This window comes from Chanodichthys erythropterus, chromosome 1 (assembly GCF_024489055.1).
Source record: "Chanodichthys erythropterus isolate Z2021 chromosome 1, ASM2448905v1, whole genome shotgun sequence".
In the NCBI taxonomy this organism is placed as follows: Eukaryota; Metazoa; Chordata; class Actinopteri; order Cypriniformes; family Xenocyprididae; genus Chanodichthys; species Chanodichthys erythropterus.
The window spans coordinates 14,777,059-14,799,484 of record NC_090221.1 but is presented as its reverse complement, the minus strand read 5'-3'; the positions used below and the strand labels follow the sequence as shown (position 1 = coordinate 14,799,484).

Genomic DNA, 22,426 nt, shown 5'->3' with positions numbered 1-22,426 from the left:
GTTGATATCAAATGAGACAGACAGACAGACAGACAGATAGATAGATAGATAGATAGATAGATAGATAGATAGATAGATAGATAGATAGATAGATAGATAGATAGATAGATAGATAGATAGATACCACATACCTTGGAACTTGAGCCTTGCTGAAAAGGGTCTAGTATTTTTATTTATTATTATTAGGCTATTAAGTAATAGAAGAAACATTTACAGTTCAATGCAATTAATACAACAAAGTTGGGTCAGGGTGATTTTAGTCTCTCTGACCCAGCTGAATGCTTGGATTGAGATGGACACGCAAAAACACAACGAAAGTGTCACCTGATAACAACAGAGCCAATCTCAACAGCACGACCAAACAAAGACGTTTATTCTCTGTTTAATGCGATGTATGGGCGTAATCCGGCCAATTTGGAGGCCTGTCTGTTTTGTGTTGCTCACACGAGTAGGATATGAGCAAGCGGTTCCATAGTGTAGTGGTTATCACGTCTGCTTTACACGCAGAAGGTCCTGGGTTCGAGCCCCAGTGGAACCATGCGTTTTTCGTGTTAAGGTCTGCAGACATTTGGTCCTCTGAACCACATCGCGATCCTGGTGATCTGTGGTTTCGAACAACAACGTACAAATTCCGTCTCTATGACACGTGCAGCTTATGGGAGGATAGGTTATTTAAAAATGCTTTTGGAGCTCTTAGTGCTATAAATAAGTAATTTTTGTATAATTTGGTTGAAAATAAATCAAAATGCTCCGCTATAAGCTCAACTGTAAATAAAATAATTTGGTTAATGACGGCGACAGGCGACATACTAGCTGCGTGCTTCTCTGCTAGCCTGAAGTCAAAAATAGTGTTTGTGCGACCCCTACTGTTAACTTTAATGCTTACCCAGCATCACACATTTCTGCTTGATTGCCTTTCCTACAAATTCAGTCACCAATTAAAGTAGACTTTAATTAATGCAACTTGGCCAAGTGCTACACTTATAGCTCAGCTTGTAGGGCATGGTGCTAGCAATGCCATGATCATAGGTTTTAATCCCAGGGAAAAACACAAACTGATAAAATATAGCCTTGTAAGATGCTTTGGATAAAAGTGTCAGACAAGCATCTATTTAAATTTTCAACAGAGCCGAGACAAGATGTTAGTTTTTCAGTTTATTGGAAAATGTTGTAATTTCCAGCCTGAAAAGTAAGAGATGTTAAGTAATGTTTTTTTGAAACGGACACATTTTTGTAATGAACATAAATAAATTGTTATGCTCAGCTCTAAAATATGTTGTCAGATGAAAATCTCTAATGACCGCTGGGGGGGAAAAATGGCTGAAAAGCAGAGATTATTTCATTCTGAATGCACAGGCAAATACACATGCATTAACATTTGATACATTTATCAATATATTTTTCTTTGATTAGTATTAGAAATAACTTAAAATGAACATGAAGCTGATACTGAATATTTTTAGAGCCAAAAATGAGTTTGTACACTAGAATGTGCATTCATTTGCTGACTAAAATGAATCCTTCTAAAGCCGATGTTTAATGACAAATTTCCAGACAAAGGTTTTAAGGATTTCTGGCAAATGAGGCCTAATATGTCTTATTCCAGACCTCTTTAATGCAAAAAACAAGCTAAAGTAAACACCATTTAAAATAATCAAATACATACAGTTATATCACTTCTGGAAAAGAGGTCTAATCCACATTTGACAAGACATGATGTAAAGGCCAAGTATTGTAACCCAATCTCGGAATTTCTGCATTCTGCATCACCCGTCCTCTGCATTTAACCCATCCAAGTTATTAGGAGCAGTGAGTAGGGAACACACACACACACACACACACACACACACACACACACACACACACACACACACACACACACACACACACACCTATGGGAGGATATGCTGCCTTTTTTTTTTTTTTTTTTTGCTGTGGCACCCAGGGAGCGATTGGGGGTTAGGTGCCTTGCTCCTGCTGGTATTGAGAATTGAACCCTTTGGTTACCATTCTGACTCTCCATCTGTCAGGCCATGACTTTGTAAGCATTACTGCTATGTTATGATGAATTTATGTAGGCTATAATATCAAATTTCCACTCTCCATGAACAAAATAAATGCTGAACAATAGACAATTTTCTGCCTTTCATTTGTAGTTTATAGACGGGAAAGGACATAAGGTTGTCCTCACTGAACACATTTATTAAAATATAGTTAAATATAGCTCATCATGTCATTGCAATTTCTTGATTTAATGTCAGTGTTGGAGCTGTCCAAGGTTCTGAAGGAACGTATTACATGATTTACAGTAAATAATAAACAAAACAATGATCAACATGGTCTTGATTAATTTATCTTTCATAAGAAATAATTTAATAAAATGACTAATTCTACTGATTAACTAGAACTGTGTGAACTCACACAAAACACAAGACTCATAAAGGCTGTTTGATGCTCACACTTGAATATCAAATTTACTTTACAGTACATTGCAAGAACAAGTCAAAATCTCCTCTGCTCGCAACACTAAATGCACGTAAAGTGATTTTCATTTCACAGATAATACTTAACAGAGTTTTGACTAGTTTATCATAATCAGATTTATTTAATGTTGGTTTCTTTAAAAAAAAAAAAAAAAAAAAATCTCCTTATTCCTGTGCCTCTCAAACAGGGTACATGGGTTCAGTATAGGGCCTAAGTAACCTTAGAAAGGGGCCACACGATGTCTCGGAGTGAAAGTTCACACACAAAATGAAAAATTTTTCATCATACTCATCCTCATGTTGTTTCAAACCCATTTTCCACATTTCTTCTGTGGAACACAAAAGGAGATATTTTGAAAAATACTAATTCTGCTACTTCAAAACACTGAAAGTGTATAGGAACCAGAGGCTGCCAGGTTGCAAAAAGGACACAAAAGTACTATAAAAGCATTAAAAGATATATCATGCGCTATATTCCATGTCTTCCGAAGTCATACCATAAGTTATTAAACTTATTAATTTAAAGCTATTATTCACTAAAAATCTGGCTTTGAAACTCACTATTTACTTGTATTGTATGGAAGAGAGCCACTCAGACATTTTATCAATAATTAATTTTGTGAAAATAGGCCCACAAAATTAAAGATACAGAATATCATTGTACACATGGGGTACTCTTATTATCCCTGTGTGCACCAAACCCTTCTTGAGTGTTTGCTCTCTTTTTTTGTTTCATCTGACCATAACATATGAACATAAAGAACATAAAGTAACCGATACTATTGGAACTGTTCTACGGGTTCTATGGTCAGATGAAAAAAAAAGAAAGAAAGAAAGAAAGAAAGAAAGAAAGAAAGAAAGAAAGAAAGAAAGAAAGAAAGAAAGAAAGAAAGAAAGAAGAGCAAACACTCAAATTGGGTTTGGTGCAAAAAAGTACCCCATGTGTACAATGAAATATACTGCCGCACAGACAAACGCCAACAAACACGTTTGTTGGGTTTTGTCGGATCAGTGTGTTATCCCTGTCGCCGTCTGTTGGCATCGGTCAGGGTTTGTTTTCATCCGACTGAACATGTTCAATCAGCTGTGTCTGTTGGGGCAGTGTGAACATGACAATTATAAATCCAACAGCCAACTTGTTTGTTGGTGTTTGTCTGTGTGGTGTGAATTGGCCTTAAGATCCTTGACATCTTGTTCAAATACATGGCATCATGGATTCTATCAAATACCAACAGATAAAAAAAAAAAAAAAAAAATCAAAACCTGACTGCTTCTGCTAGAAATCTTATAATGGGCCAAGGTTGGATCTTCCAACACGACAATGATCCAAAACAAACATCAAAATTAAAACAAAAATGGCTTCTGCCATGGTCCTCCCAATCCCACGACCTGAACCTTATAGAAAATGAGTAGAGTGAACTGAAGACGAGAAGTGCCAACATGGATCTGGGACTCTGAAGGATCTGGAGAGATTCTGCATGAAGGAATGGTCTCTGATTTCTTGTCAGGTGTTCTCCAAACTCATCAGGCATTATAGGTGAAGACTCAGAGCTGTTATCTTGGCAAAAAAGAGGTTGCAAAAAGTATTGAATAAAAGGGTATGATTGTGAGCAATGTGTATTAGAGAAAAACGTTTATTAAACATTTCATAAATTATAACATTTATGACCCCCCCCCCCCCCATTTAAAATTCTTATTTAAAAAAAAAAAGATCAAAAATATTAACTATGCAGATTTTTTTCTCAACTTTCTTTGATCATATTTACCAAGGGTATGGACAATTTTCATCACAACTGTACTATATGATGATATATAATCTTCTTGTGCAGGAAAAAAGCGCTTGCTCGGACTCTTATTTTGAAATATCAGTGACCAGTTGTGTAGCGCCATCTATATTTGTACCACACGGTTTCCAGCTTCTCATCGGTCTTTTCTGATGCTTTGGTCGTGTTTAGTGTGACTCTATCATTTCATATATGGCTAATTTAGCACTTGCCGCGGCAGCTGCAGCTGCCAGAGACCCTGCGGTGGACCGCTCGTTACGTTCGGTTTTCGGTATGTGGATTAGTTTGTTTCTCGCATGTACCATTTTGTTTCATTAGCTGCTAGGCTAAACCTCACTAACCTATAACAAGTCTTCAGTTCTGTACCACTTTATCTGACTGTCTATCTTTGAATTATTATATCTATATTATTAAATTATTATTTGAATTAATATTATTTGCATACAAGTTCACGTATACACAGTCGTCAGGTGTAGAACTACTGCAGATATATCATGTATGATGAAGTAACATCACGTTCCCTCTACTAAGTTTTGCACTGGACGGACTGATTCTGTGGTAAAAAGCAGCAAATCATCAATAAAACAAAGTGATGAGCTTCTAAATGGATGCTACAACAGTAAACCAGTGTGCAAATTTATTAATTTATTTCTTTTTGTAACAGTGGGAAACATCCCATATGAGGCTACAGAGGAGCAACTTAAAGACATCTTCTCAGAGGTTGGACTTGTCGTCAGTTTTAGGTATGAACAATGATGTTTGAAACAACAATATGCTCTGGTCTCTTTTTGGAAACCTGGTGCTGATCTAGAATACAAAAAAACATCTTGCAGGTTGGTGTATGACAGAGAAACTGGTAAGCCAAAGGGATATGGCTTTTGTGAGTATCAGGATCAGGAGACAGCGCTTAGTGCCATGCGCAACCTGAACGGCAGAGAGTTCAGTGGCAGAGCCCTCCGCGTCGACAATGCTGCTAGTGAGAAGAATAAAGAGGAACTCAAAAGTAAGTTTCAGTTTTTAAGTGTAATATTCCACCCAAACCGTTTGAACTTTTGATTTATAAATCTTGAGTAATAAAAATGGCTATTTTGTTTGAGCTACCTGCTTGTTTCCTCAGGTTTGGGTACTGGTGCCCCAATTATTGAGTCCCCTTATGGAGATGGCTGCACACCAGAAGAAGCCCCAGAGTCCATCAGCAGGGCAGTAGCCAGCCTGCCCCCTGAGCAGATGTTTGAGCTTATGAAACAGATGAAGGTGACTATTGAAAAGTGGCCTGTTGAATTTAAAGGGGTCATATGATGCTATTTTAAAAGATCATTATCTTTCTATTATTGGGTGTATTAGAATAGGATAACATGACAATAGGCATCTTTGACGCTCTTCACCGAGCGTTTGAAAGCAGGCATCTGTCAGCACATCCCTCTATCAGTGCATATATTAGGAATCCGCTGATAGACTCCTGCTTTCAAACACTCCTGTGTGTATCTGTGTAAGCGCTCGGTGAAGAGCATCAAAGTTGTCTATTTATTTACAAAATGATTTTGAAGCGTTGATCATTGTAGGCAATCACAGACATGTGTGTTGAGCGCATGAACACAATGGCCAATCAGAGACATATATGTTGAGCGCATGAACACAATGGCCAATCAGAGACATGGATGTTGAGCAGGTGAAAAGAAAACGATAGCTAATCAGAGACATAGATGTTGAGTGCATGAACACAATGGCCAATCAGAGGTACAAAGTGCTACAGCGAAATGCTGATATCATCACATTTTTTAAATTTCAATACCGACTTGGTACTGAAGTCGGTACTTTTGACTACACTACAAAGCCTCTTCTTCAGAAAAGCTCAGAGTGCTCTGATTGGCCAGCAGACCCAGTGTGTTGCGATTGGCGAAACCACCACGCATGTGTTGGAAATGTCATGCCTCCATAATCCTGTGCTTCAGCTTCCAAGGCGTTAGGCAATTGTAAAAGCGCAGTTAATAATGTCATCGGTTTTACCGTATCAGTTTGAGCCCAAGCCAACTGATCGGAAGCAATTTTGCTCTGTAAAATGCTGTGCACAAGCAAACTTCTGGGTTGTACTGCGCAGGAAGAGCTTTATAAATACATCTTAACCTCTGATTCCTAATTTCATTAGTTTTTGTAAGGCCAAACAAAGTGGTTTTGCTTTCGCATCCAAACAACGTGTCTATGACAACACCAGAGGTTTGAGGAAGTAATATCTGGTCTTTGATCAAGGTGTCTTGGATCAGTGTTCTCCGTTAGATAGAATAAATCCCTTTGTGGGTGACTATGAGCTTTGTAACTTTGCAGATCCTATACATGCACAAACTGATACATTACACACTAAAGAAAAAGGAAAACACTGAAAAAGCATCATATGACCCCTTTCAGATCAATCTATCTATCTATTCTAAAAATAGCTGGAGAAAGTAAGTTGCTTAAATGATTAGTTCACTCAAAAATGAAAATTCTGTCATTAATTACTCACCCTCATGTCATTCCAAAATTTAGAAGACTTTTGTTTATCTTCAGAATGCACATTTTTAATGAAACCTGAGATTTCTATTCCTACATTGTTCATCCCAGCAAAACTTTGAAGGTTCAAAAAGTTCATAAAGACATAGCAATGAAATCTTTCTTTTATATGTGTTGGTCAGTGTTTATACTGTATGTGAATAAAAGCCTGAAGTAAATCTTTTTATCATAAAGGTCCAGTTGTTCAAAAGTAATCTGATTGGATCAAATCTTGAAAATGGGTTGTTCAAAAGGAAAGAAGGATTCTGAAATCAGATTAGATCACAAAATCCAATCTTAGTTTTGATCTGGATAAAATCAACAGTTTGTGTTGGGATACCTTTGATCCAGAAAATCTGGACTATACTGATACCATTAGAAGGGTGGATTTCAAGAACAAACATTTAATTAAACTTTAAAACTGGTCAAAAACTACAACATTTTTATCATTTAATAAACACACACACACACACACACACACACACACACACACATATATATATATATATATATATATATATATATATATATATATATATATATATATATATATATATATATATATATATATATATATATATATATATATTGCTCTTGATTAGTTAACTTTTAAAGTAATAAATTATAAGGAGACATTAGACTATACATATTTAGCCTTTCGGTAACCTACTGTAAAGTAAAAAAAGAGATTTTGGTGCAATAAAATAATCCCCAAACAGCTTTAAATATCAAACAAAAATAGTATATTTAATGTGTTTTAGTGTTTTTTAATCATTGTTTGTAAAGTACAATGTGCTATTAATTAATTAATGTGGTGTATTTGTCTGTCTTGTATGTGTGCTATCATGCTGCAGAACAAATTGCCCCTAAGGGGGACAATAAAGTTTTTTTACAGTTACAGTTTACATTGGCATTTGGCATGTTCATAAGAGATGAACAAGTAAAAAGTTCTTCACGAGCGAACGCAAAGTTTCTTGGGTGAACGCTACATGGAATTTTTCTAAGAGAATGCAAAAGAATTATCCCCCCGCCCCCCAATCTCATATTCTTTCTATCACCATGTCCCTTTAAGGGCTCCATAGAACTCAAGTAATCCAGATTTGGAAATCTGAAAAAGTGTGTATCTGGATCAAGGTGATCCAATCCAATTTTGCTTTGAAAAAACCAGCACAAAACTAAGATGGATTACCTGATCCTGGATAGCAAAACATGGGATTTCCAAATCCAGATCATTCTGATTCAGATTAAACTTTTTGAACAACTGGCCCCAAGTGAGCGTTTCTTGGATTAGACTGGATTGGATTAACATTACCATGTCTTTCTGAACTTTCTGAAGTGTTTTCAGTCTTTTTAATAAAGGGACAGAAATCTCTCAGGTTTCATTAAAAATAAAATCTTCATTTGTGTTTTGAAGATGAGCAAAAGTCATACAGATTTGGAATGACATGAGGGGGGGAGTCAATGATTTTTTATTTTTTATTTTTAGGTGAACTATCCCTTTTAATTGCTAGTAATTTTATTGTTCCATGTAATTGGATTTAAAATTATTTGATGTTTTGAAGTGATTGTTAGATTTCTGATCCTGTTTTTGCTTGTACAGCTCTGTGTGCAGAACAGTCCCCAGGAGGCCAGGAACATGCTCTTGCAGAACCCTCAGCTAGCTTATGCCTTGCTGCAGGCTCAGGTGGTCATGAGGATTGTGGACCCTGAAATCGCCCTGGTAAGATCACATTAAATGCCGCTACATAGAAGAATGGAACGTGTCTTAGTACATTGATGGAATAGACGTGGGAATATCTTAACTTTCTTAAATAAGCACTCTTATAAATAACAAATATTTTGAAAGTATTGTTTACCAGTTGTTTAGTATGTGGCATTTTAAGCTACAGGTAAATAAGATAATCAAGTGAAAAATCATCTCTTACAGAAAATGCTTCACCGTCCAGCTGTGGTTCAGCCCATAAACCCAAGCCCTCAGCCTGGGCCAGTGCCGGTACCTAACCAGCCCCTCCCTCAGCCCAGTGTCCCTGTCTCTCAACCACAGCCAATGGTCAGTATTACATCTTTCATCGTTTTCTGAACACTTGTATCATGAGATGCATTAAATTGTAGTGCTTATGTTATGATACACTACCATTCAAAGTTTTTGTTTTATGCTTTTGAAAAAAGTTTCTTATTCTCATCAAGGCTGCATTTTGATCAACAATAAAAAAAATACAATTTAAAATAACTTAAATAAATCTTTTTAAAATATATATTTTAAAATTAAATGTATTCCTGTGATAGATTTCATGTCACATGATCCTTGAGAAATCATTCTAATATGCTGATTTGCTGCTCAAGTAAAATTTCCATTTATTATCAATATTGAAAATAGTGGTGTAGTCTTTACTGACCCCAACTTTTGAACCTTTTAAACATTTTTGTGCTTTTACACGGACAGTCTGTCACTGATTATTCTTGGTATTCCAACAATTTGTAAGGGTGTAAATGTTATAAGTTTAAGTGAAACCCAAACAAATGCACTTAGATATTTTGCTCAGTTCAAAACTAAAACTCAGTTTTACTGTGCGTGTACTTATTGCATGTGAGAAAGTCTGACTGTTGTTTTGATTTTGAAATGTTTTCAGTATTCACATCTCAAGTTAGTGTTTTATTGCCATTGTGGTTTATATTGTGTTCCTCTTCCTCATTGTCAGAGGTGCTCTGTAGTCTTTCATTGAACAAAAAAAAGCTCATGGTTGATATTTGAACAAGTTTCAGTCAGGTTCATGGACAGTTAAGCCGTTATCCTCATTCGTGGCGTGAATCAGTAATTTTCTATTGATCCTGTGACTTACAGCCAGGTATGCATGTGAACGGAGCCCCTCAAATGATGCAGCCTCCACAGATGGGGGGTGGAGTACCCGGACCGATGCCAGGACAGGGACCTATGGGACCAGCTGGTAAGCTCAGTTGTCCTTGCATTACTTTGGTGCTTGTGTATCCGTGTGCATATATATAGCAGTTTACCTCCCTCTACAGGTGGAATGCAGCCTCAGATAGGGATCCCTCCAGGAGGCCCTGTGCCCATGGATAGAGGACAAGGTATCATTTTAGCCAGTTCTTTGTGTATGCTTGAAATTGAAATTCAAGAAATAGTATTACTTTATATAATTTAGAATATTCCTAGTCATTGTGAGAAAATTATATTGCTACATGATTTCTTTGTACCTCCTGAACCGCATTACCAAACCTGTCCACAAGTGAGCAGTATTGGACAATGCTAGCGCTAGCTTTTATGTAGATATTTAATTTTCATTCGCATCTCTTCAAGGTGAAGTGTGTAATTTCTAAATTCTGTTGGAATTGCAAAAACAGTTTTCTTAAACATTCTGTCTTCCACTGGTCAGAAAGTCCTATCCCAAACTCTCAACATTTGGTTGAGTCAGTGTTGTCTGAAATATTTTAATGATGAAAATTACACACTTCACCTTTTACAATTACCATTTTATGATGATCGCCATCAGCCGACTGTACCTTACAGATCCAAATTTCCCGCTTACGTCAGATCTCAAATAGAGATAGTGTTCCAGATAAATAGTGCATATTTTTAATTATTAAAAATATTTTTTAATTGGTTATTATAATTGTTGAATAGAATAATTCTAATAATAATAATAATAATATATAATAATAATAATAATAATAATAATAATAATAATAATTATTATTATTATAATATATTTTTTTATTTGTGTGTGTGTGTGTTACCTTTAGAAATTTGGGGGTCAGTATTTTTTTGTTTTTGAGAAAAGTTGCTTTTTTAAAAATATTTAAATTAATACTTTTATTTGTCAAGGATGCATTAAATTAATAAAAAGTGACCGTAAAAGAATCAGGGGAAAAAATACCATGGTTTCCAGTAAATTATTAAGCAGCACAACCATTTTTAACATAAGAAGAAATGTTTGAGCACCAAATCAGTGACACTGAATACTGGATTAATGGGTGCTGAAAATTAAAGGGTTAGTTCACCCAAAAATGAAAATTCTGTCATTTATTACTCACCCTCATGCTGTTCCACACCTGTAAGACCTTCGTTAATCTTCAGAACACAAATTAAGATATTTTAGTTGAAATCCAATGACTCAGTGAGGCCTCCATAGGGAGCAATGACATTTCCTCTCTCAAGATCCATAAAGGTACTAAAAACATATTTAAATCGGTTCATGTGAGTACAGTGGTTCAATATTAATACTATAAAGCGACAAGAATATTTTTGGAGTGTCAAAAATAACAAAATAACGACTTATGGCCGATTTTAAAACACTGATTCAGATCGCGTGTCAAACTGCCAACAGCTGAAATCACGTGACTTTGGCGCTCCGAACAGCAGATTCGATACACAGATTCACATGCTTGTTTTGAAATCGGCCATCACTATATAAGTCATTATTTTGTTATTTTTGGAACACCAAAAATATTCTCATTGCTTTTTAATATTAAAATTGAACCACTGTGCTCACATTAACGGATTTAAATTTTTTTGTACCATTATGGATCTTGAGAGAGGAAGTGACATTGCTTCCTATGGAGGCCTCACGGAGCTATTGGATTTCAATTAAATTTGTGTTCCAAAGATTAACGAAGGTCTTACGGGTGTGGAACAGCATGAGGGTAAGTAATAAATGACAGAATTTTCATTTTTGGGTGAACTAACCCTTTAAAAAGAATACATTTTTATTATGTTAAAATTGAAAACAGTCATTTTAAAATTTGTAATATTTTACAATATTACTGTTTTTACTGTATTTTTGATCAAATACAGGTAGATGCAGCCTTGATGAGCAAAAGAGACCTTTCAAAAATCTTACTGACCCCAAACTTATAAAATTTGTTAAACATATATTATCTTGATTTCTAGATATTTACATCTTTATCTAGACATCTTGATTTCTAGATATTTATCTCTACATTAGTCAATTAAAACCCCTACTTTAACCCATGTCCATTAACATCAGTACAAGCATCCCTGGGTAATATCAGTAAGTGCTATCGTGCGCTGTCTCAGTTCTCTCTCCTGTTCTCTTCACTTAATGCTGACCCAGGAAACCTTCAGGACTCTTCTGTGGGAGCAGCTGGGCAGGCTGCTATCGAGCGGCCTCAAGGTATTATGGGTATAACTCTGGTCTGCTCAAAACAGGGCTGTCAAGACTGTCACCAGCTCATTATCTTACCCCTTTTTGAGTGCACTCCTTATCTCTGCATACCCCTAAACATCACACCTGAATTTGACAGCAGTACGTGAACTTCGTGGCAGTTTGCAGTGAATAAAGTGCAACTTCCAATCATGTCAAAGAGAGTGCAATGTACCATATAGACATCTAGAGAAAAAAGTGAAACTGTTAAAAAAACAACCAAAAAACCATTGTAAATGTAAAAAACAAAACAAAACACTGGTTAAAACATGTTCATAAATAGTGTTGAAATGTAGGTGTGTCCTGCATTATTGTGTCTCTGAAACAAAAGCGTTTGACGCATTGTGAACAATTTTGAAAAGTCAAACGTTCTGAACCCAAAACCTGAACAATGAAGTCTTGTTACCTAATGGAATGTGCCAGTGTAGCAGAATAGAGATGAGTATTGATGGGTTTCACTTTGTAAAGATGTTGAAATCCTCTCTTATTAAAGTCACTGTGACAGGTGAAACATTGTCCTTTTGTTTGAGAAGTGGAACCTTTTTTGTTTCCTTCAGTCTAATTTCCTTGACGCTTCAGGAAATTCCCTGGTATATAATAACGGTGTCATACTTTCCAAATATGTGATTGACAATACAACATCATTATTCATTTCTTTGGTTGCATAAAAGGACATTTCTAAGTTTTGAAATGTTTGTGTTATGCTCTTTGACAATAATTTCTTTCGTTGTTTTGAATCTATAGTCTGTTCTGTTTTTGAGCCTTGTCAGAGTAATTAAGCATGGACTTTTCTTTAAATCATATAATTGTTCTTTTCTCACAGTGCCAATAGTAGACCCACGTGCCCCAATGCGAGGGGCCCCACAAGGTCCTCCAGGGATCCCACCCAGAGGCCTTCTTGGCGACGGACCGAACGACCCTCGAGGTGGATCATTGGTCAATGTTACTGGAGACGTGGTGGAGCCAGGGTAATGCATGCTGCTTCTTCTTCTTCTTCTTCTTCTTCGTGTTGAAACTGCTCCTTAATTTTGTGGAAATTGATACATTTTGTTTCAGAATTCTTTGTTGAATGGAAAAGAATACCATTTAAAGGTGCAGTGTGTAAAATTTGGGAGGATCTATTGACAGAAATGCAATATATTATACATGACTATGTTTTCAGTGGTGTATAAAGACCTTACATAATGAACTGTTATGCGTTTATTACTTTAGAATGAGCCATTTCTATCTACATACACCACGGGTCATGTCAAGACGTCATTATGCACTTGCATGTTTCTACAGTAACCCTAAATGGACAAACTGCTCTACAGATCACATTTCGTCACTGTTTGTTGGTGTTTTTAGAGGCAGTTTGCATTGTTACTACGTTGAATATGCTAGGGCCCTATAAAATCCGTTTTATTTTTTCCCAAATTCCGTTTAAATTTTTCTGGATTCCGTTTTTTCAGTTTTATTTCTTTTTTGACTCCATGGTTTTAATGGTTAAATTAATAAATTTAGTAATCAAAAAGCATGTCTAATTTATTGAATAATGAATCTTGTCCAATTTACCAACAATTTAATAAGTTTAACAAAAAAAATATTTATTTTTTTTTTAAAATTTTTTAGGGTCCTACGTTTTATTCTTTCCCCTCAAATTAATTTTTTTTTTTACCAAATTCTGTTTTCTGGATTCCATTTTAATTGTATAATTCCATTTTAATAATCAAAAAGCATGTCTAATTGATTGAATTCTTAAAAACAACAATATTAATTAATTAAAAAATATATTTATGATTTTTTTTTTTTTTTTTTTTTTCTTCAAAAGTTCTGTTGTGTATTTAAATTTTTCTGGCAATCAAATGAACGCATACCATTTAATTTATCTTTTAATCATGAAATTAAACTTTTTTTTTTTTTGTCAAACAATGTGCTGCACAACAGAGCTTTACTGTTAAAATTAAAACATGGAACACTGAGATTATTGTTTAAAATATATGAATTCGTGCATTCAGTGAGGCGACAGAGGACGAAAACACCACGAGCGTCGCACGTGCTTCAGAGTGAGTGTGTGCCCGCGCGATTGTGTGTGAGGCGGTGTGAGGTAAATGAAACCGTGCTTCCGCATCATTAATTTCAGAGGCACACAGGCATGCAGGATTCATGTCTTTTTTTGCGGTTTAATATTGTCAGACACTAGTCTATATCGCGATTTAATTTACGTGTACTGACCTGCTTTTAATTCATTCATCAAAAAATTGACAAATTCCGTGACATTCTGCATTATAAAGTAAATTCATAAATGAATGGATTCCGCGATTCCGTCCACGATTCCGTGATTGCGGAAATTATAGGGCCCAAATATGCACGAAAGTAGTAGTTGTAGTAGTCGTCATCTGGTTTATTAGAAGCAGAGACCATTCTTTGTTAGAAGTAAGAAGAAACCTCATTGCTTCACTGGCTAATGTACTCTCCGCTGTCTCGATGATGACATCTTTGTTGTGTCGGCCAGGCGGCTGCCGTAGCTTCTCTGAAAGGAAGGGGTGTGCACCATTAGTTGCACCTTCATTGTAATTTTTTTGTAACATTAAATACCTTTTACTGTCCACTAAAGAATTTAAGTTCACAATAAAAGCTTATTATTTTGTTTATTGTTCACGTACAGGCGTGGTTACATTGGAGGCCCTCCGCAACATCAGGGGCCACCCATGCATATGGCACCCCCAGACATGCGTGGCCCTCATGACATTAGAGGAGGACCCATGATGGGAGAACCTAGAGGCCCTATGATGGAGCAGCGTGGTCCACCCATGGAGGCAAGAGGTACTGGAAGATGTGGTTACTTTTAATACTGGTTTTACTAACACTCCAGTTGAAAGATTTTCAGATGCAGATGAGAATTTTTAAAAATGTTCTTAATTCATCAAGGCCGTGATCCAAGAGCTGTTGATGCTCGGGGTCCAATAGCTGGCCAGAGGGTTCCTGTGGCTGGTGGAATGCAGGGTCCTCCCACCCACAGCATGGGACAAAGTGCACCTCCAGCAGTGAGACCAGTAAGATTTCCACACTCCTATAGTTTGCCTTTTCTCTTATAGCAGAGCTTTTCAAGCCTTTTAATACTTATGACCCCCAAATTTGATCATACCCTTGTGACACTTCCTAAAATATAAAGGCAGCTATGTGTTCAAGTCAAAAGAACCTGTGTTGTTTGTACTAAATGTGATATTTAAGGAAAGCAGGTTTGCAAAATTTAATTTATTCATTTTTATTTGACATTTTACTAAAGACAGAAACAAATGATTAAAATGATCTGGAAAATATTTACTGTGTAGTAAGCTATCAGCTTTTTTGCTATTCAGTATTAGAATATTAAAGAGGCATTTTGTATTGAGTTCATATTTATATGAATAGTACTTATCACAATAAATATAGTTTTAATGCAGCTTTACAGAAAACAGTACTATACATTTAAGAACGCTAAAGTCCCTGAAAAGATGCAAATAAAACACAAAAGATTTGATTAAATCTCATGTTCACCAAGGCTGCATTTATATGATGAGAAATACAGTATAAAACTGTAATATTGTGAGATATTATACAATTAAAATATATATAATTATATGTATATATATTTTTTAATGTTTTTATTCTTGTACTAGAAAAGCTGAATTTTCAGCATCATTATGCCAGTCTTCGTCACATGATCCTTCAGAAAGGATTCAAACATGCCGAGGAAACTTGGTGCTCAGGAAACATTTCTAATTATTTTTATTATTAAAAAAAAGTTGTGACGCTCAAACTTTTGAATGGTTTTTATTGCTAAGGAAAGATAAAGTTTTTGTTTTCTCCTGAAATGTATGCAAATTTGTTCATTTCTTGCTGTAAAATCACTTCATTAATTTTTTTTCTCTCACTTCTTCAATGGATCCCTTTGCAACCCTGTATGAAAAGCCATCTCTCAGAGAACAGTATTCAGTTTGCAGTACACAATTCAAATATCTGCATGCTTTAATCCTACACGTCTTTTAACAGGGTCCTACATCAGATGTGTCGTCACAAGACCATGAGAAGGTGGGTCGTATTTTTCACACTTTTCAGATCTGCATCACTGCATCCTTTTTAAGTTTCACTGACCAGATTTTCCAGAATTACTAGATGACATGTTGATCTAAATGTTGACAGATTAATCACACTTCAATTTAAAACTCTCGTGATGTAACAAGGCCTTTGTCTTGTAGATGCTAATCTATGTGCTGTGTTTCCACATTCCCAGGCTGCCTTGATTATGCAGGTACTGCAGCTGACCCCAGAACAGATCGCCATGCTGCCACCAGAACAGAGACAGAGTATCCTGATACTGAAGGAGCAGATTCAGAAGACAGCAGGCGCACCCTGAAGACTCATCTTGCAACGTGAGCGGTTTTGTTTCTTTCTCATCCATCCTAAAACAGCTTATTATGATAATCATAGACTCTGTGACAGCGGAACACGGTTTTTGTTACGTAACAGAATGAGACATGGTTAATTTGGGGCAAGTGTAAAAATCTGACTCTACAACTCGTGTGATTTCAGGAAGGTACGCATCTGATCATGCAACCCGTCACCTGGCTGCTTTTGTATTGGTCTGCAAGAGGTCTCCATCTGTAACTTTTTGTTGTTGTTTTCTAGTGATATTTTCTTATTTTAAGTGAAATCAGTTGTATATGAATAGTAGTGGTTCACAGTTTATTGCTAATGGAAAAAAATAAACCGGATTTTGAAATAAACAACTGGATATTGTTATTTTATTTATAAAAACAATTTCGAAAAAACATGTATAATGTACAGTATTAACAACTTCTATGATGGTTGTTTTATTTGTTTAAAAGGGTACACAATCAGTGACTAACCATATGTGACATGTTAGATAATGTGTGCTTCTTAAAAAAAAAAAAAAATCCATTCTTTTACTTTTTCACTTTCACAGGGAGCTAAAATGCTCAGTGCTTTTCAGTAACTTCTTGCCATGCTAATTTTAGAGTTCACTTATTTACACAAGAAGGAATTTAAAATCACAATACATTCTGATGTAGTTCTTATTTCCCTGATTCTTGGCGATTCATTTCTAACCAGGAACTTGAAAAGCCAAACCTTGAAAGAAAGAAATACAATGCGTGGACTTTTGACTCAGACACGGAATTAGTCACTTCCAGCAAGTTGCGCACTTTCCAGGAGGAAGGTTGTCTTTTTTTTTTTTTTCTCACGTAGTCTCACAGTAATGCAGAATCATTCAGATGGAAATATTTGAGGTATGAAAAATCATGATACTGCTGAAGAACACAATCTCTAGTGCACAAGTCCTTCGAGAGAATTAGGTTTCCTGCAAAGTATTTCCTCAGAAGTTCTCTTTGTTGAAGTAAAACTTGGTTCTTCGTGGATCCACATCTGAGTACTTCACACATTTCTTCTCCAAGTCCTTCGCTAAGGCTTGTGGGCCACACAAGAAAGTTCCAACTACAGATCTGGATATTTCAAATAAAATGTTAGTGTTGGGATATTTTTGAATGTCATATATGGGCCATTCTACAGAACTGGTTCAAAGTCCGTTCAAAACATCTTGAAAAAAAAAACCTGTATTTTTCCACACATTTTGTATTCAAATTGTATAATATCCAAAAAAGTTTCGGAATTTTTTTCCCTCTCCCCAAATTTGTCACTACCGAAACGCAATAAAAAATAATTTCATAAGAAGGGTTACATTGACCTATTAAGATTTTGTACTACCTTGTAAAAGAGGCTATGAGAGGGAGGGACATGGGAATATCTCCTGATCAAAAATGTAGTGGTGTAGTTAAAATCAGTCTGTTTCGGTAGTGACGTAAAAATGCGGGACACTTTACATAAAGTTTCATGATTTAAAAATAGAAATTAACTTCACTTAATAGTTCAAATTTAGGGGTTAGGTTTTGGGACAGTCGCTTCCCAATTGAAAGTACCCGATAAATGATGATTTTTTAAATATATATTAAGCTTAACAGATAATAGAAAGATCTTAGTGAGCATCTAAAATTTGAATACTTGAATGCTTTTTAAATGTGTTTTTTGGTTGTGGGACAGCAGCTTGCAATAATTCTGTAGAATGGCCCTTATAGGAAGCAAAAACATGAAGTTTTAAAACGTACGATGGGTTTTCTTGCCGAACTTGCTCAAATTCTCTTTCCCAGTTCGGTCGGCCATAATGAGTCTTCTGCTTTAGACCGGTGATGATATCTGTATCTTTATCAAAATGCACCATTGCATGGTCTGCCTGTAAACGCAAGATTAGATGTGCTGTGACATGCACACATTACTCATACTTCAATTAATGTTAACTTGCTTTTCAGGAGATTTTTTTGAACGTACATGACTCTGGTCCCATCCAGTGAGGTAGAGCTTATAAGTGAGGAAGTCCCTCAATCCTCGTTCTTCCATTTCTCTCTCAAGGACCTGTAGGAGATCTGCAAACCACTCAAAGGCATGTGTCTCCCTACACAGCCAGTAGAAGTAAATCTAAACACAAACGTCAGAAATGGAAAGGAAACTGAGTTTCAAGGAATGCTGGACTTTGATATCTAGGGCATGAAGGCAACCTTTGTAATCACCGCAACAACAGTGACTGTACACAACCTTTGCATCAACTTCCTTATACTGGGCCCAAATGTTCTTACCCTCTTTGTTCGTAGTTTAGGGTCGGAGTCTTTAAACTTGTACCAAATGGACTTCAGGATAGAGGCAAATGGGGTCACTCCAATCCCACAACCCACCAGCATGCTGACCTCGTAATCAAATACATCCTCGCTAGCAGTTCCAAACGGGCCATCCACACCCATCCTGACAAAAAAAAATTAAATATCCACACATTATTCTTGAGATTTTACCGTTACTGTTTACTATTATCTATGTGTTTGCATACTAAGTGACAATCAAAATTGACAATTCCTCATTTTTTTTGGAATATTCAGTGTTTATTATAAATTATTTATCCATGCACATCATTAAAAATCTGTGCCCTCGTAACTTTTAATCAAAATAACTTCCTGTCACTTAAATGAGACCACAGCAATAGCAAACCACAACCATCCAATCAATTCCTGATAGATAAAAATCAAGTCCCACCCTATATTTTTTCTTGTTTGAGAAGCTCTTTTACGCAGACATATGCCACAATAGGGAGGAAAAGGCTATCACAACTTCACAAAGTTGAAATTACAAACTGCTTTTTGAAGATTGCATGAATATTTTGTGCCTAGAGAATAAGTAAAATGGTACATACTTAGGTCCTTGCCCACCCTCTGGTAGGTTTTCAACCATACTGATGAGCGTTTCAGTCCAGTCTCCAACTGAGCGGATGTGCACACTAAAGAAGTCTTCCTCCGGGGCAGATGTCATGGTGAACGGGTGCCACTCCAGCTGAGATATTGCTGGACAATTGAGGAACACATACTGGCCAACTTCCATCTTGAATCCAGGCTTAACCAGCTGTAGTTCCAACACTTTAGATGGGCGGATTACAATCTAGTAAGCAAGCATGAACACAGTTTGTCAGCAGTTGTGATGGGGTTCAGATGAACCGTATATCTGTAGTTTTGTCAAAACATCCACGACAACACACCTTCCTATAACTGACAGGCTGCATGTAGCGAATGAAACGTAGCAGCCGCTCACAAAGGTAAATTATCATCGGCCCAATCACCCACATCCAGGTCTGCAACACAAGATTCAGAAAATTGAAATCAGCAACCACCAAAAATAAATCTATCATAGGTTTGTGGATTTGTAAATTTGACAACTTTTACCTGAGGAAAGCCTCCGGCAAACTGCGGAATTGGACATTCAGGAATTTTCCCCCAGTTCTCTGGCTGCTCATCACAGAAGGAAGTATCGTGAGGTGGGTTGGTCACTTGCTGACTTCGCACAATGCGTCTGGACATAAACCAAACAGCATGTTTTACTTGCTTTTAATAATTCAATATAAAAAAAGTTTTAAAATTAGGCTCAAACAGGAAATAGTCCTTACCCTGCACCGTGGAAAACCAAGCCAGCAAAGAAAATGATGAAGAGGTGATGCGTGTACCAAAACACCTCAAAGTAGCTTCTGCGAATGACTTCCATAGAGGAAGTGATAATGAGGATGAGGGCAAGAGTTATGACGACACCTGTGAGACCAGCGATAGTGGTGAACACAAAAATAGTTGGAGTCTGGAGAACAAGGAAACAAGATTAGAGAAGGCATATCACATCCCATTATAGAGTACTGAACTCAGTTGTAATCTACTTGTTCATGCGTTTGGGGCTGGTAAGATTTTTTTAATGTTTTTGAAAACACCAAGGTGGCATTTATGTGATTGAAAATACAATAAAAATAGTAATATTGTGATATATTGATTTAAAGTAACTTCATGGTTTAATATATTTTAAAATGTAATTTATTCCTGTGATGGCAAAGCATCATTACTCCAGGCTTCAGTCACATTCAATGATTTCTATCATACGGTGCTTAAGAAACATTTTTTTTTTACTATCACAGTTAAAACCGGTTTTGCTGCTTAATATTTTTGTGGAAACATGATACGTTTTTTTTCAGGATTGTTTGATGAATAGAAAGTTCATCAAGCATTTATTTGAAATAGAAAACTTTTGAAACATTATAAATGTCTCCTGTCACTTTTGATAAATTTGATGCATCTTACTGACCCACAATTTTTGAATGTTAGTATATATAAAAAATCTTAATAAAAGTACAGTAACTCACCGTAGTATTGGAGCGAACAGGATTAAGGTAAGTAGTATTTAATTCACTGGAGTCGTCAAGCATGGAGAGATTACCAGCGAGAGGCCCATATCGACCTTCTAAGCTGTTGCTGTACCATTCCACATTAAGCAAATGAGCAACGGTGTGAACAGCTGCATTAAAGAAAGATTTCATATGATCAAAATCAGATACCATGAAAAAAATATTTATATATCCATGCAGGACCCCCTCAAATATTTTCAGGGGTCCACAGACCAGGTTGAAGATGCTTGCTCTAACCCATGAAGTTGTTTAATAAAACTTAAAAATACAGCATATCAGACAAAAACTTCTTTGGATGTTCCTCTAAAGTTAAGTTAGTTTTTTTTCTTCTTTTTTTTTTTTACATCCGTCTTTTCACAGTGACATATGAAACATATGTATCTTTAGCCAGACACAAATGTGTTAAATACAAGAATCAGCTTCTTGCAAAATCAAAACTTGGTCAATGTTTATCCAGATTTGGCCTTTAAGAATAACACTGCCTGCAATGCTAGGGTTATCGGGGTAAAACACTCAAGACTATGGCTCAGACTGTGTTATTAACAATGATAAAATGTTTGATTTTGTGTCCTATTGCATCACAGCATGGAAAAAAAAGCCAGTGTAAATGTGAATAGCTATTGCACATGTGAGGCTTTCTTGTAAAACATACTGTCATTCAGGTAAAAGTCAAGCCTACTATAAGCACAACAAAATTCCTAATAAGTTTCAAGGAAATGTTGTTTACCTGTCATTAGAGCAATCATGTAAGCAACCAATTTGTGGAAAGTCAGATTTTTGTCCAGCTGTTTCCTCATTGTTCGTCCACAGCACTAAAACATGGACAGGAGGGAAAATACTTACAGAGGGTTTCATATACTATATCTCAAACACAAAGGTACAAGTGTGCAGCAACTCACCATGAAAGAGCCACGGAGAAGAGACAGCAGGTTGCGGCATACTGGCAGAAGAATCAGCATGCAGTTGAAGTTGAGTACAGCAGCTGGAGCTCTGGCCCAGGGCAATGCAGACTGAAAGAAACAGTATTACATTCACTTTCAATACTTCTACTCTGCTTATCTCTCTTTTACTACATGAAAACCTAACTTTAGATGTCATAAAATAAGCATAAACTATTCTTCCTTGGAGAATGCTTTGTAAAATGCCTTTTTTTCCTGTCAGAACTTACCCCTAAAAGTTCACGAGTGTATTCAAATTGTGGTCCCTGATCATAGAATAAGTAGAAGTGGACAAACAGAAAGATGTTGATGCCCATCCACACCACCTACAAATACAGATCATCAATAACTTAAGTCAAAAAATAAGACTTATTTTAACTTAAACTTTATAGTTAACTGCATTAGCAAATTTCCATTCAAGTAAATAGTCAGCAAAACAATGCCTCTTACCACGATGAAGGCACTCAGTCCGTGATTGATTATCCAGTTGCTCATCTTTACTCTGTAACACTGCCTACATGAATGAACACTTCTCGCAGACGAGCGCTATTTTACTCACCTGTTCATGACTCCACCCTCTACTGTCCGCGTTGACCAGGAAATGGACTGTAAAAATGATTTTGTTTATGTTGCATGTCTGAAGAAATTCCCGAGGGGAAGCTATTAACATGACTGTAAGTGTGTCTTGGTATTTGACTGGAAACTGTTACATAAACTATGG

The 22,426-nt window shown here is 36.2% G+C and overlaps 2 protein-coding genes and 1 non-coding gene across 4 annotated transcripts; 2 read left to right on the top strand and 1 right to left on the bottom strand.

Annotated features, from left to right (window-relative positions):
- The first annotated feature begins 465 nt into the window (after positions 1-465).
- On the top strand, positions 466-538 carry trnav-uac (transfer RNA valine (anticodon UAC)). Its single transcript has one exon. It is a non-coding gene; the product is annotated as a tRNA-Val (tRNA).
- A 3,839-nt stretch (positions 539-4,377) lies between these two features.
- On the top strand, positions 4,378-16,704 carry cstf2 (cleavage stimulation factor, 3' pre-RNA, subunit 2). Of its 2 annotated transcripts, XM_067388532.1 has the most exons (14): positions 4,378-4,538; positions 4,932-5,010; positions 5,101-5,270; positions 5,385-5,521; positions 8,394-8,513; positions 8,721-8,843; positions 9,636-9,738; positions 9,818-9,880; positions 12,797-12,941; positions 14,621-14,778; positions 14,884-15,008; positions 15,988-16,026; positions 16,229-16,367; positions 16,528-16,704. In XM_067388532.1, the coding sequence occupies exons 1-13, from the start codon at positions 4,460-4,462 to the stop codon at positions 16,349-16,351; spliced, it is 1,464 nt and encodes a 487-aa protein (XP_067244633.1). In that variant the 5' UTR covers positions 4,378-4,459; the 3' UTR covers positions 16,352-16,367; positions 16,528-16,704. The 2 variants fall into 2 exon arrangements, with proteins under 2 accessions (XP_067244633.1, XP_067244641.1); XM_067388540.1 differs by lacking the exon at positions 9,818-9,880.
- Positions 16,705-16,723: 19 nt separating this feature from the next.
- Positions 16,724-22,210, bottom strand: nox1 (NADPH oxidase 1). The gene is made up of 13 exons (XM_067388519.1): positions 22,156-22,210; positions 21,936-22,031; positions 21,667-21,777; positions 21,495-21,579; positions 20,726-20,877; positions 19,991-20,172; positions 19,770-19,896; positions 19,586-19,678; positions 19,247-19,488; positions 18,642-18,804; positions 18,337-18,483; positions 18,117-18,241; positions 16,724-17,456 (listed from the first exon to the last, which is right to left on the bottom strand). The coding sequence occupies exons 1-13, from the start codon at positions 22,198-22,200 to the stop codon at positions 17,330-17,332; spliced, it is 1,695 nt and encodes a 564-aa protein (XP_067244620.1). The 5' UTR covers positions 22,201-22,210; the 3' UTR covers positions 16,724-17,329.
- Positions 22,211-22,426: the final 216 nt, after the last annotated feature.